The sequence below is a fragment of the Drosophila serrata genome, unplaced genomic scaffold, assembly GCF_035046125.1.
Source record: "Drosophila serrata isolate PLE 108 unplaced genomic scaffold, ASM3504612v1 contig_240, whole genome shotgun sequence".
Classification (NCBI taxonomy): Eukaryota; Metazoa; Arthropoda; class Insecta; order Diptera; family Drosophilidae; genus Drosophila; species Drosophila serrata.
This window is the reverse complement of record NW_028257138.1, coordinates 8,424,472-8,442,389: the sequence shown is the minus strand read 5'-3', so window position 1 is coordinate 8,442,389 and position 17,918 is coordinate 8,424,472. Positions and strand designations below refer to the sequence as shown.

At 46.2% G+C, this 17,918-nt stretch overlaps 6 protein-coding genes across 7 annotated transcripts; 4 read left to right on the top strand and 2 right to left on the bottom strand.

Moving 5' to 3' along the window:
- Positions 1-9: 9 nt before the first annotated feature.
- On the top strand, positions 10-822 carry Csl4 (exosome component 1 Csl4). Its single transcript, XM_020951338.2, has 2 exons — positions 10-305; positions 361-822. Exons 1-2 carry the CDS (start codon positions 147-149, stop codon positions 814-816), a joined length of 615 nt encoding a protein of 204 aa, XP_020806997.1. The 5' UTR covers positions 10-146; the 3' UTR covers positions 817-822.
- Positions 823-1,658: 836 nt separating this feature from the next.
- On the top strand, positions 1,659-3,481 carry Dnaaf4 (Dynein axonemal assembly factor 4). Its single transcript, XM_020951337.2, has 2 exons — positions 1,659-2,644; positions 2,700-3,481. Exons 1-2 carry the CDS (start codon positions 2,478-2,480, stop codon positions 3,241-3,243), a joined length of 711 nt encoding a protein of 236 aa, XP_020806996.2. The 5' UTR covers positions 1,659-2,477; the 3' UTR covers positions 3,244-3,481.
- Positions 3,482-3,566: 85 nt separating this feature from the next.
- On the top strand, positions 3,567-8,044 carry LOC110183164 (endoplasmic reticulum transmembrane helix translocase). The gene is made up of 6 exons (XM_020951356.2): positions 3,567-6,665; positions 6,726-6,922; positions 6,985-7,127; positions 7,189-7,321; positions 7,390-7,533; positions 7,589-8,044. The coding sequence occupies exons 1-6, from the start codon at positions 3,731-3,733 to the stop codon at positions 7,697-7,699; spliced, it is 3,663 nt and encodes a 1,220-aa protein (XP_020807015.2). The 5' UTR covers positions 3,567-3,730; the 3' UTR covers positions 7,700-8,044.
- Gr32a (Gustatory receptor 32a) lies at positions 7,882-10,476 on the bottom strand. Its single transcript, XM_020951357.2, has 4 exons — positions 8,479-10,476; positions 8,354-8,416; positions 8,214-8,303; positions 7,882-8,151 (listed from the first exon to the last, which is right to left on the bottom strand). The coding sequence occupies exons 1-4, from the start codon at positions 9,634-9,636 to the stop codon at positions 8,056-8,058; spliced, it is 1,407 nt and encodes a 468-aa protein (XP_020807016.2). The 5' UTR covers positions 9,637-10,476; the 3' UTR covers positions 7,882-8,055.
- A 263-nt stretch (positions 10,477-10,739) lies between these two features.
- On the top strand, positions 10,740-14,088 carry Idua (alpha-L-iduronidase). The gene is made up of 4 exons (XM_020951355.2): positions 10,740-12,040; positions 12,097-12,517; positions 12,725-13,680; positions 13,740-14,088. The coding sequence occupies exons 1-4, from the start codon at positions 11,584-11,586 to the stop codon at positions 13,817-13,819; spliced, it is 1,914 nt and encodes a 637-aa protein (XP_020807014.2). The 5' UTR covers positions 10,740-11,583; the 3' UTR covers positions 13,820-14,088.
- l(2)gd1 (lethal (2) giant discs 1) lies at positions 13,814-17,902 on the bottom strand. Of its 2 annotated transcripts, none has more exons than XM_020951354.2 (6): positions 17,653-17,902; positions 15,971-17,566; positions 15,481-15,912; positions 15,271-15,422; positions 14,419-14,509; positions 13,814-14,362 (listed from the first exon to the last, which is right to left on the bottom strand). In XM_020951354.2, the coding sequence occupies exons 1-6, from the start codon at positions 17,707-17,709 to the stop codon at positions 14,243-14,245; spliced, it is 2,448 nt and encodes an 815-aa protein (XP_020807013.2). In that variant the 5' UTR covers positions 17,710-17,902; the 3' UTR covers positions 13,814-14,242. The 2 variants fall into 2 exon arrangements, with proteins under 2 accessions (XP_020807013.2, XP_020807012.2); XM_020951353.2 differs by having other exon boundaries at positions 14,419-14,563; positions 17,653-17,887.
- Positions 17,903-17,918: the final 16 nt, after the last annotated feature.

Here is a 17,918-nt window from a genome sequence, read left to right as displayed (position 1 = left end):
TTTTTATATTTCCTATTCCGTTAGATCGTGGTCATACATCTTGCCAACCCTGGTCACATTACGCCCGGCCATCCACATGTGTTTTTGTTGATGCGGCTGTGTTATTTACCAGTTTTGCTAAATTAAAATTAAATTAGGATACCAAAATGAGTGGACAGGATAATGAGACCATTATTTGTCTGCCAGGCGAGCGCCTTTGCGCTACAGATGACAACATAGTCCTCGGCGTTGGCACATATGAACAGAATGGCTACATCTATGCCTCCAAGTCTGGCATTGTGAACATCGACGAGTCGGGGGAAAACGTGAGTTTTGTAAGAATATTTAAAGCTTAAATTAATTAACTGATATCCCCTGCAGTGTCAGGTTGTCAGTGTCCACAAGCCAGGCTTTCATCTGACAATCCCGGCCACCGGAGACGTGGTCACCGCCCGCGTTTTGGTCACAACTCCAAAATTCGCCAAGTGCGCCATTTTCTGTGTGAGGAATGTTCTTCTAGAGAGCAGCTATCGTGGTCTCCTACGTAAGGAGGATGTGCGAGAGACGGAGAAGGACCGCGTTGATATCTACAAATCATTCAAGCCGGGCGACGTGATCCTGGCCCGTGTGATCAATCAATTGGAGCAGTCGTTCCTCCTCACAACTGCTGAAAACGAACTCGGCGTGGTCATTGCCTATGCCAGCGATGCTCGTAAAAATCGGGTGCCAATGGTACCCGTGGGCTGGAGCGAGATGCAGTGCCCCCAGACCACGATAAAGGAGCCACGTAAAGTTGCCAAAGTCCTGCCGGAAAGTTCAATAAACGATGTGAAATAAGGCCAATCGAATTGTGAACTCAATTTTTGGGAAAATGCTCGAGTTTAATGGACTGCTCTAATTAATTAATAGGTAAATTATTCTGTATCTAGACAACCCATAATTATTTCAGACGTTCAAAGTTTTTTGTATCTCCATAGTTACCTCTAACTAAAAATTTGACCCTCAATTTGTATATCCTAGCAAGGTATTATAATTTAAGCCAAGAGCTTGTTACACAGTGAAGAAGTCATTTCCGACCCTATAAATCATATATTCTTGATCAGCATCGACAGCCAGTCATTCTAGCTATGTCCGGCAGACTGGCAACTGCAAGATTTATATCAACTTCGGTTTTCCAAAGTTGGTTTCCATTCTTGTTTGGTTTTCATTATTTTAAATTACTTAAGTATTTTAAATTATACACTGCAGGGACCGTAACTTCTTTTTTTTCATTTAAAATTTAAATACCAATGCTAAATAACAAATGCTACCGAAACAACAGAAAATTGCATTCTTCGGACTTTAAACCAATTTATTTTTATTAAACAATGTTAAATATGAATTGAATGTCTCAGAGTACAATACCCCGGTTTCCATAGTTATTTGTTTGTGACAATGAGTAACCTTCAAGTTCTTGTAATGATTTTTTGTTATTACGATTAAACAAAAGATAAGAAAGAAGTTTTAAAACTTCTTTTTTTTATTATTAAATATCTATCTTCTTGGAGAATTTAGAGTTGCGCTAGAAATACCCTGTCCATCGTGTTTTCTGCGCGAAGGAATAAAAAGGTGTTTTCTTTGATTAAGTTAATTAATTTAACAATTTTTTAAGTAAACCCTTATGTATATATTCCTAATAGCAGGGGAAATGACCCCTTTGATGGATGGTAATCAATATGCAGACACATGCTCTTTATGAGTTGAACATATGTAAATAGTTCTTGGAAAGGAATGACAGGTACTTATTCCAAACAATCTGAATTACCTTTACATGCTATTGCACGTGTTTCCCAAATGAAGCAAATAATAAAAAGCAATATGGCTGCAGGCGTCAGAGCTGTAAAGAACCTGACCCGTAACCCGTTGCCAATCAATGTCGCTGGGAGCTGTTGTTGATGGGATAGCAATAGTTGCGATTCCTATGCAAATAGCAGCTCCCTTTGCGTGCTGGAGTCGAACCTAATTCAATCAGAGGAGTGGGATCATGGAGCACCTCCTGGACTAGGCCACCGTGTCTTGTCTTGCCGAAAAAGTAAATGCAAATGCATAAATGTTACAGGTGGGCGGGGAGTCGACGGCGAGTGACTGAGTCCCGGATCCTGGACCGGGGCGGCATCCAAACAACCAATCGTTGTTTGGTCGATGAGAAACGCAACCGGCTCGTTTCGGTAGTTCGAAGTTCGAATTCCGGTTAATATTCAAATTAGGACTAAGGGACATACAATCAATGTGCGAGTGCAAGTGAGCAACCCGGCAGGTAGTTGGCCCTTTCGTATCTGTCGCTGAAACGTCACCAGTTCTGGCCAGTCCCGAAGCATAAGTTCCTGTCGCTGTTTCTAGTCACTGTCAGTCGCAGGGCAACAGCTAGAAGGACTACATACCAAGCAAGAACTTCGGAAGCGGAAACGGATACGGACAGGGAACTTCACAGGGACAGAGACTGCAGCAAGCAACTCATCATGGTTCAGATATCGCAGACGGAGGAGGACATTAAAATCTCCATCGAGCTTAATCGTTTGGTGACCCGCAAGCCGGATGTTGTCCTCCTCCCGCAGTATCTTAAGTTCAACAATCCTCCCATTTTCTTTGAGCGGCATCTGGCCCAGGAGATCGACGAAATGGCCAGGTGAGTTCACTACAAGAGTAATAATGCTTCTTTTATTGTTACCAATCTTTTGCAGTTTCTGTCGCATTTTCAAGAACGAGGCTCGCATCGTGCTGGTGAAAAAGGAGAAAGGTTTTTGGCCAGAGATGTTCCAGAAGCTGGACAAAGAAGCGCTTATGCAGAAGCGCCTAGAAATTGCCGATCTGATTGTGGAGCGCAACAAAAAGCGGGACGAGAAGGCGCTGGAGCGGTACGAGAACAAGAGGCGTGCTGAGATTGAAAAGGAGATAAAGCGGGAAACTGCTATGCGGGAACGGTTGAAGCAATTCCAGGAGAACTCCGTTCGTGAGGCCCTTGTGGTGGACGTGCGCAAAGACAGTGCCACTCCCAAGACCGAACAACCGTCTTCGGTGCCTTCCGCCAGCCGCCTGGCCACGCCCCTAATGCGTCCACCGATGAGCTCTGTGCGCGGCAGCGGGCGGATCACTGTTAGCTTCTCAAGCCAACACAAGCGGAGCACGCCCATGAGGGAGTCGCAGACTACCGTGGACAATGCTTATGCTGCTGCCGGTGGACCTAATGCGGCCGTTAATCCTCCCATGGAGAGCCTCGACGAGTAAAGTTAAAACGAGTTATCCATTTAACACAAATTGTGCGTGCGTGCGCTCTTGAGACTGTTCAAAATGCTTCCTATCTTCATATTTCAACAATTAAATCTACAGGTGTGGTCTTTAACAGTAACAATAGTTGAAAATGCGTTTCCAATTGACAAGTTCATTATTTAACTGAATGAAATTTAAAATATATAATTAATTAGCTGATTCATTGATTAAGTAATAAAATAAGAAGACACCAAAAGTTAGCTTGTCTCATTGAAATATTGGTTTCAAAGTTCGATATCACCGATTACCAATGACGTGGAATAAACATCGATAACCGACTTATGTCAGCTGTTTGCCCATCAGCTGAGTTAGAGCTGGAAAAAATCGGACGTCACTTTCGATATACATTCGACGTTGCTTTTTCACAAATTTTTTGCCGCTATGTCCGTATTCCCACAAAGAAACTATTAAGTCTCGTAATTACACAAGCAGTTGGAGAAGACTGATGACTGACGCAGCAGGAGCTGGTAACCGGAAAAGCCCTGCCGGGGACACGAACACGGACTGTATGGTGCAAACGCTGGCCGGCGGAGCTAAGGAGGCCGCCAGGCTGGATGACCTGGTGCAGTATGTGAGTCTGCACGTGCGCATTCCGACAGCATTGAGCGGTGTGGTGCTGCCCTTCGTACCGCTCTACCTGGCCGCCTTCTACCTGTGGATCCACGTGTACGGCGGAGAGACCACTCCCAGCGACAACAATAACGTCGAAGTGATCTCCGGTGAGAACATTACCAGCACGGATGCCACCACAACGGTATGGAATGACGTGGGCTTCATTGGTGTGGTGGCCATCGCCTTTCTTCACGTTCTCACCCTTCTTTTCTGCTACTGGAGCGTTCATGTGTTGGCCTTCCTCACGTGTCGTCGGGTAAAGCTGCCGGGCGCCAATGTGCTGGCCAAAGTGGTGCCCACTGCGAACAATGGCAACTCCAAGATCGTTCCCGTGCGATCCGCCAAACTGGAGGATGGCTCCACACAGTATTTCTTGGTTTTCCAAAAGACGAAATATGTTTGGAATGAGGACAGGAAGACGTTCCGCGCTGTGGAGTTCCCAGTTAATGGACTGCTAAGCAGGTACTCTGCTTCCAGAGGATTGGAGACTGAGGAGGCCATCAAGCGAGCCACCAACACCTATGGAAACAACGAGATGGACATGGTGGTACCCGAGTTCCACGAACTTTTCATTGAACGAGCAACAGCGCCGTTCTTCGTGTTCCAAGTGTTCTCCGTTGGACTGTGGTGCATGGACGACTACTGGTACTATTCCCTTTTCACCCTCTTCATGCTGATTGCTTTCGAGTGCACCATTGTGAAACAGCAGCTGCGCAACATGTCCGATATCCGAAAGATGGGCAACAAGCCGTACCTGATCTACGCCTTCCGTCAGAACAAGTGGCGGCACATGGGATCCGATGAGCTGCTGCCCGGGGATTTGGTTTCGATCACACGCTCCCAGAACGACAACATTGTGCCTTGCGACCTGGTCATCCTACGGGGATCCTGCATCGTTGACGAGTCCATGCTGACGGGTGAATCGGTGCCGCAGATGAAGGAGTCCCTGGAATCGCTGGATAATTTGGATACTGAACTAGATGCCGAGGGCGATGGCAAGCTTTTCGTTCTGTTCGGTGGCACCAAGGTTGTCCAACACACAGCCCCCACCAAGGAATCGTTGCGCGCTCCGGACGGCGGCTGCATTGGCTACGTGATACGCACTGGTTTCAACACATCGCAGGGCAAGCTCCTTCGCACCATCTTGTTCGGGGCAAATCGCGCCACGGAGAACAACGTGGAGACCTTTGCCTTCATTGCTTTCCTGATGGTATTCGCAGTGGCCGCCGCCTCTTACGTGTGGGTAAAGGGCAGCGAGGATCCAGAGCGCAATCGCTACAAGCTCTTCCTTGAGTGCACGCTCATACTGACGGCCATCATCCCGCCTGATCTACCCATCGAGCTCACCCTGGCCGTAAATACGTCTTTGATGCAACTGACCAAGCTGTTCGTCTTCTGCACGGAGCCTTTCCGCATTCCCTTTGCTGGCAAAGTTCAGATCTGCTGCTTCGACAAGACGGGCACCTTGACCACGGATAATCTCATGGTCGAGGGCATTGCTGGACTGGCTCCCAATGGCGCTTGTGTGCCCATCGAGGAGGCAGAAGCGAATACGGTTCAGGTGCTGGCCTGCTGTCACTCCCTGGCCCTGTTGGACGATGGATTGGTGGGTGATCCCCTCGAGAAGGCCACACTGGCTGCGGTGGACTGGAACCTAACCAAGACGGACAGTGTTATACCGAAACGTTCGCAACTGAAGCCTCTGAGGATCATTCAGCGCTATCACTTCTCATCGGCTCTGAAGCGAATGTCTGTGCTGGCCGGCTGCCTGATACCTTACTCGAACGACGTGAAGCACATCGGAGCGGTAAAGGGAGCCCCGGAGGTAATTCAGAAGATGCTGCGTGAGGTGCCCGCGGATTACGAGAAGGTTTATTTGGAGTACGCCCGTCGCGGTGCTCGTGTCCTGGCACTTGGCATCAAGGACTTTGGCATTCTGGGCAATCAAAAAGTTCGGGAATTGAAGCGCGAGGAAGTTGAATGCGACCTGACTTTCGCCGGCTTTGTGATCATCTCCTGTCCCATGAAGCCCGACTCTAAGGCGGTTATCAAGGAGCTAATTCAATCCTCCCACAAAGTGGTTATGATCACCGGAGACAATCCGCTCACCGCCTGTCATGTGGCTCGCGAACTGCGATTCACCCGTAAGAAGCTGCTCATCCTGACGCCTTCACCCGGAAATACTTTTAAGTGGGTGTCCGTCGACGGAGATCAAAAGTACGAGCTAGAGCGAAAGAATAGCAAGAGAACTATATCAATGCTGTTGGCCACACACGATCTCTGCATCACCGGCGAGGGATTGCAGTATCTTCAACTGAACGACAAACAATACCTGCGTCAAGTGTTGCCACAGATCACAGTCTGTGCCCGCTTTGCACCCAAGCAGAAGGAATTCGTAATCACTCAGCTGAAGCACCTGGGTTACTGTACTCTTATGTGTGGTGACGGCACTAACGATGTGGGCGCTTTAAAGCACGCCAACGTGGGCGTCTCTCTGCTCACCAGTGCTCCTGTGAAGCGCAAGCGCACCGAGGAGGAGCAACAGCAGGCGGCAGCGGCTGCGGCGGCACAAGTAGCGGCAGCAAACAATGCCAACCAGCAGTTAACGCCCAGGGAGCGAGCCCTACGCCGCCGCCAGGAGCAGATTTCCCAGACACAGGCACGCTTGCAGACTGCGTTGCGCGACATGGAGGAGCAGACTATAGTCAAGCTGGGAGACGCCTCCATTGCTGCACCCTTCACCAGCAAATCCTCTTCGATTATGTGCGGTAAGGAAAAAGGTTAACCTTTGCTTTAATATATATTCATACGGTTAATTCTCTTTCCAGTTAACCACATTATCAAGCAGGGCCGCTGCACGCTGGTAACCACACTCCAGATGTTCAAGATTCTCGCCCTGAATGCCCTCATCCAGGCGTACTGCCAGTCCGTGCTGTACATCGATGGCGTCAAGTTCAGTGATACCCAAGCCACCATGCAGGGAATTTTCATAGCCGCCTGTTTCCTCTTTATCACCAGAGCAAAGGTACTTATTTTGGAATGCCAGAAAGGCATATTTTGATAAAAAATTTAATTTTTTTTCCACAGCCTCTGAAAACCCTGTCCAAGGTGGCACCACTGCCAAACATATTTAATTTCTACACCATTTCGACCATCCTCAGCCAGTTTGCTGTGCACTTCGGAACGCTCTACTACCTGACCAGCAAGGCCACCGAGTTGGCGCCGCCCAGGTAAGCTCAGATCTTTGATTTTATCATAAGTTATTCATAATTTTCCTTTTACTTCCTGCAGAGTGGGAAAAGTTAAGCTGTACATCGACATGGATGCCGACGAGAAGACCAAGTACGAGCCAAACATTGTGAGCAGCACCGTCTATATCATTTGCATATCCCTGCAAGTGGCCACCATTGCTGTCAATTATAAAGTGAGCTTTAATAAGATTTTTTAAATGTTGTATTTTAATTAATATTTATATTTTTTAACAAATACCAGGGTCATCCCTTCATGGAAAGCTTGCGCTCGAATCGGATGCTAATGTATGCCATTGGAGCTTCAGCTACTCTCGTGCTGCTTTTGTCCACGGGCCTGGCGCCCGAACTGACGGAGTTCTTTGAGATCATTGATTTCCCTACGGATGTAAGTATTTTGGAGGCTTCTCGAAGTGATATGGTGTTAATGTTTTTTGTTTTAGTTCCGCAAAATTTTGCTCGGTGTGTTGGTCCTTGATATTTTCGGTGCCTTCGCTTTGGACCGCATTTGCTCATTCCTGTTTGGCGAAACGCGTCGTGCCGCAAAGTCATAAATTCTGAACTGTTTGGGACCCTTAGAACTAAGTGATAGACAAGGAGCAGCTTCTAAAACAATACGTTCCACAAAATAGATGAACTTTCTTCTTATTTTCTCCTTAAAGTTAACGGCATCGGTTTCTTAAGCGTTTAAATTCGATATAATGCATTTCAGTTGCATTATCAGCCAAGTATATTATTTTTTTGGGCAGACTAAATATCATTTTATTGTAAGAAAAAGCAAAACTCTGAATTTCTTTGTGTCTCTCGTATATGCAAATAGTGAAATTGTCGTAATATTTGTAATGAAAAAATAGATAAATATTTAAGAAATCAATTTAATATTTATAAAAAGATCCTAATGCCGTGTGTTTCAAGTCTGGTCTGGTTCGGGGTCCTCCACCTTTGAGTCCTCCAGCTGCTTGAACTGAATCAAGATGACCAAGTAAGTGGTGACGGCAGAGAAAATCTAAAGAAGGGATTGTGATATGTAAAACAAGAAGGTATACTAAATACTAAATAGTATTATACCTTGAACAATGTCGAGTTGTCTATGGCAAAAAATCCGTAAGCCGTGAATTGAACCTCTTGCTTAATGCTCTTGGTGAGGAATTTATCAATCTGCAAGGGAAGCGTAATTTAATTTCCAAATGTTCCCTACTTCTACTTACAATGTTCTGAAACTCCCTGGAGCTGGCATAGACCCTTGATAGTATCTGAGATGTGGCATTGGCCTTTGGACAGAAGCACTTAGCATTATTAGTGGCTTAACCATATCTGCGTTATCTTTACTCACCTCTCTGGTAGTCAGACCACAGCTCCTGGACAGCAGAGCCAGAAGGGAGACGTGGAGACAGAGCCAAGCGAAGCACCACTGCAGAATGTTGGCCGACACCATGCCCTTGGCGGTGATTTGGACGAACAGATTGTAGCAGTTAGTGGTGACCGTGTAGAAGGAGTAACCCAGGAACGAGACCAGTATCAGGTTGCAGCAATCGTTGATGCCCTTATAGATACGCAAAAGTTTATTGTGCATGCGATAGATGAACAGCGAGTCCTCCGGGAAATGTTCCATAATGGCGGGATTGGGAGTGGGATTGTGGTTACCATGGCCACGATGACGCCTCCCACCGCCTCCACCACCCTTGCGCTTCTGTTGCTGCCCATAGGTGTATCCATTGAGCAATTGGTTAATGAAATGGAATCGTATATACACAATTCTTAGCAGAGCTGAAGCGAAGACAATGTATGTAGCTGTTAGACCATTTTGGACGGCATAGAAGGCCAGGAGGATGTAGGAGGGCGGTGTGATCTCACCGTCCACCGCATAGATCCTCAGAATAATTATGTAGGTTTGACAAACGGCGATGCCCACCAGGAACTTCACGGAGAACCCAAAGTTCTGGTTCAAATTTGCACCAAACTGCCGACGCACTTCCTCGTCCAATTGAAGGATCTCGTTCATGATACGCAGCATACTCTTGGTATTCCTGGCACACACAAACACCGTAAGGGTGTAGGTCAAGATGCAGAGCAGCAGCTCGATCCATTGGTTAACATTATCCGTCTCCCGGTAGGAGTAAAATAACTGGGCCGAGATGGGTGTAAACAAGCTGTAGACATTAAAGATGGTAAGGGCGTGGACCACGCCTCTTACGAAGAAGGAATAGAACTCGTTGGTCTTGGTCGGTGGTCCCACTTCGTAGTTGGAAACCTGCTCGTATATAGGCATCAGGCCACTAGCCTTCAGCACTGACATTATGGTGCGTATGTCCTCGAAAACGGGGTGATCGTGTGTCCGCGTAGTGGGACCAGCAATTGCCGCTGCCGGGGAATCCCTTGTAAAGGCATCTCGATTCAAGGACGGCGTTCGGTACGGTGAGATCCTCCGCGGGTACGGATGAGAGCGTGACTTCTGCGACGGCATTTCGATAACCCAAGTGTTCGGGGACATGGCCAACGAGGCACTGACAGCACAACGTGACGGGATATGGCCAACTGAATAGAGCGTGGGTCAAGGGTAAGTGGAGTCTCTGTTATCTGATGGAAGCCAGGACCCACTTGGCTATTAGAGTAATTGCCTGCATTGTGGATTATTGAATAATGCCAACGGATGGGAACTATAAAATCAATTTTATTTGTCCAATCAAAACATCGACAACAAGTTTGAAGAAACGTTCTACGGAAATCCCTTGCTTTAATGCCTTCAGGAGAAAAACCGTTTTGGGAACTCTTATTTTATTATTAAAAATTAAATATTTATAGTTGATTGAATCTTATTTATTCGGGATATTGAATCACGGTGGCTACGCCCCACATTTTTCCGGTTCCCCAGTTCTTCCCAAATGAGCTCTTGATGATCCAATAGTCTATGAGAACGATAGTCCTGAAAAGTGACCTCCTGATCTCTGGTATAATTGAAAGCAACATTTATAGAACATTTATTTTAGATTTATGTTTATGATCCCTGAAATTGTATATTTCTATTAATGTTTTAAGCTTTTAACCATTCTTTAATTCAGATAATTTTCAAGTTATAGAATTTTGAAGTAAGCTCTGTCGGAGATATTTTATGAAAAACCTTCTAAGACTTTTTCGGGCTAATCCTAATCTTCACAATCTCTCCGTTTCCAATCCGATATGGAACCAGTTATGAGGCTTTCCCTTAAGTCCGTTGTAATCCCTGTCAACATAAACCCGTAAATCGAAAATCAAATGGGGGTAGCAATTCGATGTGGAACCAATTTCACCCTCGGATATGACACGAGCGTGTTATGTCTATATTATCACACGGGATGCGTGAAATATTATTATTGTCACACCTTTTGCGCCCCCAGTAGCACCCAGACATGGACGTACTCCCACTCACACACTGGCCAACATATTTTTCAACCCCTAATGAGGTATTGCAATTCAATGTGGTCGTGTTTTTTTTTTCTATTTTGTCAATCTCCACCATACCTTTGGGGCGGAAGAGTGAGAGCGAGAGAGTCCTGAATATGGGCACGCTGTTGCTTTCGGCATATGACTTACAATGGCATGAATTCCATATATTTTTAAAAACATTTTTAATATTTATTTATAAATACAAATTTACTATATTAATAGTAAACCGGTTGTAACCGGAAAGGGAACTTACTTCGAAAAACCGAACTAACTAACTAAGCTTTTATAAACAATTTTTCAACAAATAAATGTTTTAAAACCTCATAATTTGGCCAAAAATGCATTAATTTTAATTAGGAAAGCTGATTTATGTTAGTTTTTATTATATTAAAAAATCTGCATCCCTAATTTAAAATTTAAGGGCATTCAAAATTTTATCAATTTTTGACAATTTTAACGATGTAACCCCTTATAAAATGTTCAAATTTTCGAAAAATTTTAAAAATTAATTTTTTTTTTCGGACATATCTAGATCGAATCGCCTTTTAGTGCTGATCAAGAATATATATGATTTATAGGGTCGGAAATGACTACTTCACAGGTTTACAAGCTACGGAATGTATTTAGAATACCCTGCAAGGGTATACAAAAATGGTATTAATTATAACATTTTCAAAATCTTCAAATACTCATATATAGCTTTATAGGAATATTTCTCCAATGAACACCCACATAAGTATACAAAATCCCCACTGTTCTGTGACGTCACGGCCTTAGCTTACGGCTAAGCTCACTCCGACAGATACAGACACGGAGAGAGTCAGTGCGTCACCAAACACACCAAGAGAATGGGCGGAGTGGGCCAGGGAGATGGGATGGGCAGAGGGAGTGGGAGAGCGGTGGGCGTGAGAGAGAGAGACACTCTTATCAGCACATCGGCATCGACAAATCGGAGACAAAACAAAACCGAAATTAATCCCGCAGAGAAAGGCGAACGCATCGCTCATCGCACGGAATGCTGCCGCTCGTTCTGATTTTGCTGACTCTAGCCAGGATCCACGCCCACTACACCAGCGGAGATGTGCTCTACCATCCATTGCCACACTTCTGGACGGGCGTGGGCTTCTGTCCTGCCGGTCGGATCGATCACATGGGGATTGAGGCCTCTCTGGCCACCCCCGCCCTCCAGATGAATCTCCGCCAGATTTCTGCTCTGCCAGTAGGAGCTGTGACCCATATACGCATTCACTGGCTTCTCGAGCTGATCCAGTTCCGACAGTATGATGCCAACGGGATACCCATTTATGACTTCACAAAGTTCGACGACTTCATAGACTTCCTGCACGAAGAGTTGCGCTTATCCCCGGTGCTCGAGTGGATGGGCAATTTGGGTGGGGTTTTCCAGGAAAATCCCATGCAGATGCCCTTCTACTGGGAGCATTTGGTCAAGACGACAGTTAACCACCAGCTGGGTAAGAAATTGCTACAGAAACCAAAAAGGTAATAAGGTATACCTTCCATCCAACAGCGCGTCACGGTTCCGCCAGATTGGCCAACTGGCGCTACGAGACCTGGAATGAGCCGGATCTACGTGTGTACAACAAACTCAATCTAACGTCCCAATCCTATCTGGACTATGTCCAGGCCGTGCGTCAGGGTCTCAGCAAAGCTGGAAATCTGGATACCTATGAGGGCAAAGTTCAGCTGCCGATGTATCGAGCTCTTCGTGGACCTGCGGGTCTCTTTAAGAGCTCGGACACTCATCCGCTGTGCTGGAAACTGCTGGAACAGTGCAACAAGAAGGTGGTGTACTGCCCCATCGATATACTCACATTTCATCGCAAGGGAATCGATGGTACTGCCACGGAGATTGTAAATGGTTCACTATCTTTAATGGCCAAGATCTACGAGGACTATCCCAATCTTAAATCCATGCCGGTGGCTAATGAGTGAGTGTTGCAAGTTTTCTGCATAATTCACTAATTATATCATTAGCCTCATCTCATTCAATGTGTTAATAAAAAACTATTAGCCAAGTTGCAAAGTGAAAGCAAGTTCAAAAGGCCTAAAGATTTTTAAAAGCTAATAATAAGTGACCTAACCAGATTTAACCTTAAATGAAAATATATTTTAACCCCAGTCTCTCTGTCCTTTAGTGAAGCTGATCCTGTGGCCGTGTGGAGCACTCCCAGGGAGTTCCAGGCGGATGTCCGGTATGGGATTACCCTAATATCCACTGTGATTGAGCACTGGCATGCCAAGCTAGCTGGGGGACCATTGGCCCGACTAGAATCCATCAGTCATGACAACGCCTTCCTCAGCTACCATCCCCACGAATTCACACAACGCACGCTCCTCGCACATTTTCAAATGAACGAAACGGAGCCACCGCACTCACAATTTATCCAGAAACCGGTCTACGCTGCTCTGGGAATGCTGGCCAAGTTGGGAAATCGAGCTGCTGACATGGAACTGGTCAATATGGACAGGAAGCACAGCGTTGAGGTGCTTCGCACAGTGTCCGGCGGAGTGGGTGGACCTGGGCAGTACATGGCCGCTATATTCCTTAGCCCCGAGAAGGCTGGACCGCAGAGAACAGCTTTCCATCATAAGTACACACTGAATATGTCTATAGCGAACGAATCGGCTTTCATCACGGAGATCCTGGTGCCCCACACCACCGATCCTTATTTCGTGTGGCAGCAGGCGGGCAGTCCGGCTTATCCCAATGCTACGCTCAGGGAAGCCATGCGTCGGGCGCAAACTCCCAAGCTCTATGAGACGGGACCCATCTGGCAGTACAACAGCGAGCTGGTTATAAACTCCGCCACCCTACCGCTGCCCTGGGCGGTGCTGCTACGTGTATGCTCCTCCGCGTGGCCCAAGCTTCGACGACCGCAGCAGCTCTCCATCGTCGAGGTAACTCATCGGGAAGTCTTCATCAGCTGGGCTGAGCATCCCAAGTCCACACAGTGCCTACGTAGCTACGAAGTGTGGTTCAAGGAGCGCGACAGCAAGGGCCCCGCAGCCGACTGGCAGCTCATATCCCATGGCTGGCATCTGCCGTATCCTTCGTTTCAGTATGCGCCTGGCGATAAGGGATCCGTCAATGGTGAGTAGTGGAATATCCCAAGAATATATATTCACTTATAGTCTCTCCCTTCTCATCAGGCTTTTACAAGGTTCGAGGAGTGAATGTCTTTAATGAGACCAGCCCGTACTCCCAAATAGTCGAGTATCTGGAATTGTAGTTTAACAAACAGTTTATAAATGAAAAGCAAACATAATCAGGCTTCGGCCAGGCGCTAATGGACCTCCCACCCTCTCTCTATATCTGTCTCTCTTGGAATGGACTGATTTCACCGGGCACAGTCTTGTGCCATCGCCTTAACGCCGCCAATATCTCATATGAAGTATATATATATAAATATAAATAGAGATATAGTACATTATATGTGTTGTGTTCGTATTATATAAATGCCTTAATCCTGTGCAGGAATCGGCGTAAAGCGTAAATAAATGTAACGTATTCTCTCTGGGGTTATGTATGTACAGAGGAATAACTAAGTAAACTTATCGAGGACAATGGCGGAGAGACACTTTCGACCAAAGCAATATATTATTTCGTTAGCTTTAAGCAATTAATGTGGAGTGTTTGCCTGTCCACTTCAGCCTTAGGCGTCCAAGACCAGCCACTTCTCGTTGATGTGCTCCATTTGTTTGGTGAGAATGGGATTGCGAACGCGTACTTTAACCTCCAGTTTGCCTCCTACTTGCTTCCTGCCATCCATTAGCTAAAAACAATAATTAATTTCGATAGAATTTGTCATTATGGAAGTATTAAACTTACATCGTAGGTATCGTGTATATCACACTTGGTCTCCAGGGGCTGCAGCTTGACGTTTACGGTTCCAATCAGCGTATCTGAGCGCAGGAATCCTCTGAAACAACACAGGGGCAGTTTACGACTTAGTCCACAACAATCTATACTGCAGCTATTAATTAAACGCGTGGCATTTTGGATGAGGTTTTTTCGATTTGTTGTGGGATTCGAGGCGTAAAGATTTTGAAAAATATATATATTTTATTAACATGTTCCACATGACAAACAAGTGATGTTCAATGAGTCTACATATATGAGACATATGCGTGCTAAGGCCATATCTGGTACTGGAACCAAAGAAGGAGCATGCTGTCTACAGGAGCAAATAAATATTTATTGTACGTTCGGGAAGGATTGAAACTAAAATATTTTAAATAATAATAATCAATTAAAATATATAAAAGTAATTTTTCCGACAAATTTGAATATCATTTGTTTGAAAACTAGGATAACTTTATGTTTCTAGTAGTGCAGTTTATAGCTTTCGAAAGAAAAGGTAATTATAAGTCCCAAGACCTGACCGAATCATTGCGGGCCCACCAATTTAAAAGTGTGTATAGAAACCGGATCGAAATGTTTAACAGTAAAAACTATTTCTACATTAAGGGAATGGTAATGGAACTATTACTACACATTCCTTAGAGTATACTATTTCTAGTATATACTTCAACTAATTAGCTCTTACAACTTCAAAAAATGAATGGTCTTGATTACCACAAACCACCTCTGTTAGTAAAGACAATTATGCATGGAAAGCGACTTAGTAAGAATTAATTAAGTGTGCTAAATTAGATCAGTTATTACATAAAAACTACTTACCCTCTTGAATAAATTTCTAGTTTGACGCCGTGCCTTTTGAATATTCTTTGAAACTGACGATTGGTTCGCTGAATGTCCACCTTAAAGCGCTCGTCGTAATCCGGGCTATTGGTGTCCCTTATGACATTGGTTTTAGTCTTAAATGTTTCATCCTAAAAGTAAAGATTTGTCGCTTTCAGTAAAGTTTTAAAGATCAAGCAAAATACATACATTAAGCAGTGGAAACTCAACCCGCACATAGGTGTCCACTTCCTTGGGATTGGCCACATTGTAGTTGACACCCCGAACTACAACAATCTCCAGCTCATTATCCGTAAGATCCGTGTTGCAATGGACAATGTTAAAGTTGCGTTGCTCGTAGTGAAACTTTGGCAGGGTCTGATTTTTTCGCTTCGAATAGCGCACCAAATCCAAATCCTTTTGGACAGTAAGGGCCAGATTTTCAAAGCGATTCATGCCGGCTACATCACCCATGGCCTTGTGGTGATCCCGCGTGTTCTTGCACATCATGAGTTGCTTGGCCAGTTGCTCCTCCATGCGGATACCGATCTCACAGATGTCGTCGCTGGGATCGCACTCTTCGGTGGACACAATGGCGAACGACGCTTCTAAGTTATCTCGTTGAGAAGGCGGTACAGGAAGCTAGAAAGGATTGTGAAATATTTACGATTTTGTTATTATAAAAAGTCTTGTTTCTTACTGTGCTGAGATCAACAGGCAAGCCACTGCTTGCCGCATTCAGAAGCGAATCAAAACCCTTGTAAATCTTCAGATACTCCTTGGCCTGATCAATCTCTCCGGCTTTTTTGGCCTCAATAGCAGCCACCTTGAATTCCTTTTGACGCTCCAGAAGAAGCTTCATCTGCTGCTCGGCGAGATTGTTTTTCTGCTGGTTGCCTGAGGTGCGTGTTGTCAATTCCTTGGGCGGCGAAGGAGCCTTTCGAGGAGTCGTGGGCGTGGCTGCACTTGAGCTGGTTGGAGTTCCCCCTGCAGAAGTGCTGGCTGTTGCTGGCGGCGACGCAGGGGACGTGGGCAGCGAAGGAGTTGGTGCAACTGGAGCACCGTCTCCGGTGGGTAGTGGACCAAAACCGGGAGGCACGGGTAATTCGTCGTAAGGCACGGGTTTGCCAGCCTTGTAAAGCTTGATGGCATCATCATATTGCTTCACAATCCTTCCAAAGCGTCTGGCTTTGCCGGTATTATTTTCTGCCTTGGCGGCAGCCTCCACAGACTGATACTTTTCCAGGCGTTGCTGTAGAGCCTCCAGCATATTTGTGGCGGCCGCCGGAGCGGGAGCAGGGGTAGGAACAACCGGAGCCGATGCTGGTGATGGTTCTGCTGTTGCTTCTGGGGCGGCGCCCTCCTTCATTTTAGCCAGAAATGCAAGGAACTCGGCTGGCGGTGGCGGCATGTCGCTAAGATCCACTTCCTGGCCATCCTCGCACATTTTTACAACCACATCGAACTGCTTTACAACCTTGAGGAACTGGAGAGCAGTGGCTGTGTCCCCGCTACGCTTTGACTGCAAGGCAGCAGCTTTGTACTCGTTCTGGCGACTGCGCATTTGGGTCACTAAGGGATTTGGAGGCGTGGAGGGAGCCACAGAGGTCGTTGGCGCAATGGGCGACGTTGGAGTTGGAGGAGCGGGAGCCGCTCGACTAGGAATGGGCGGAGGTGAAGCAGGAGTAGACGAAGCGGGTGATTCCTCTTCAGCTGCTGCTGGAGCCGGCCCTCCTGCAGGTTTCACGCTAACCTCTGGCGGTATATCGTCCACATTAATGGACTTGCCGGCTGCTGCTTGCTTGTGCAAATCCTGCAGGGTCTTGAGACCTCTTCCAAAACGTCTCGCCTTGCCCGAGTCACCGGCAGCCTTGGCATTCGCCTCGGCCACCTTGTACATCTCCAGCCGCTGTTTGATGATGCTCAGCGTGTCCACAGTGGTGGTGGGCAGGAAGGTCTGTACGGGCTCCTCACTGGCTGCTGCTGGCTCTTCCGCTGGCTGCTCATTGTCCTCCTCCACGTCCACGCCTTCAATACCATTCAATTCACCCAGCAGATCCGAGTCATTTTCCAGATTTTCATCGTCGTCATCGTCGCTGACATCACGCAAGCTGTCGGCAATCATTTTATCCAAGTCGCTCGCTGGTACGAGCTTTGCCTTTTGTTTCGGCTTGGGCCTCCTGCCTCCACCGCTGGCAATGGCGGCCAGCTCTGCTTCCAGGTCACTGTCGCCGTCATCGTCATCTCCATAGCCAGCACTGGGATCGAAGTCGTCCGGGATTTCCGTAAGGCCAAACTAAATGCAAGAAGCGCGAGTGAGAGCGTAGACGATGACTCATAATTAATAAATAGACTGATCTAGATGTTTGTTTTTCTTCTTACCTGAGACAAATCGTGCTGCCTTCGCTTTGCTGGCTCCGGCTTCTTCTTGGAGAACATCCTTGACTAGCTTTGAACTATATCCTACCTAAATTTTAACTCTCAAGCGATTAAAACCTTTAATTAATTGCGTCGGATCAGACGCAGACAACAATAACAGAATGTTTATGGTGAGCAAGGCAGCAGAAGTAAAGGTGACGCAGGAATGTGTTTGCGAAACAGTGAATTCACGCCAGGGCTACTCAAAACATGCACAATTTAAATTTATT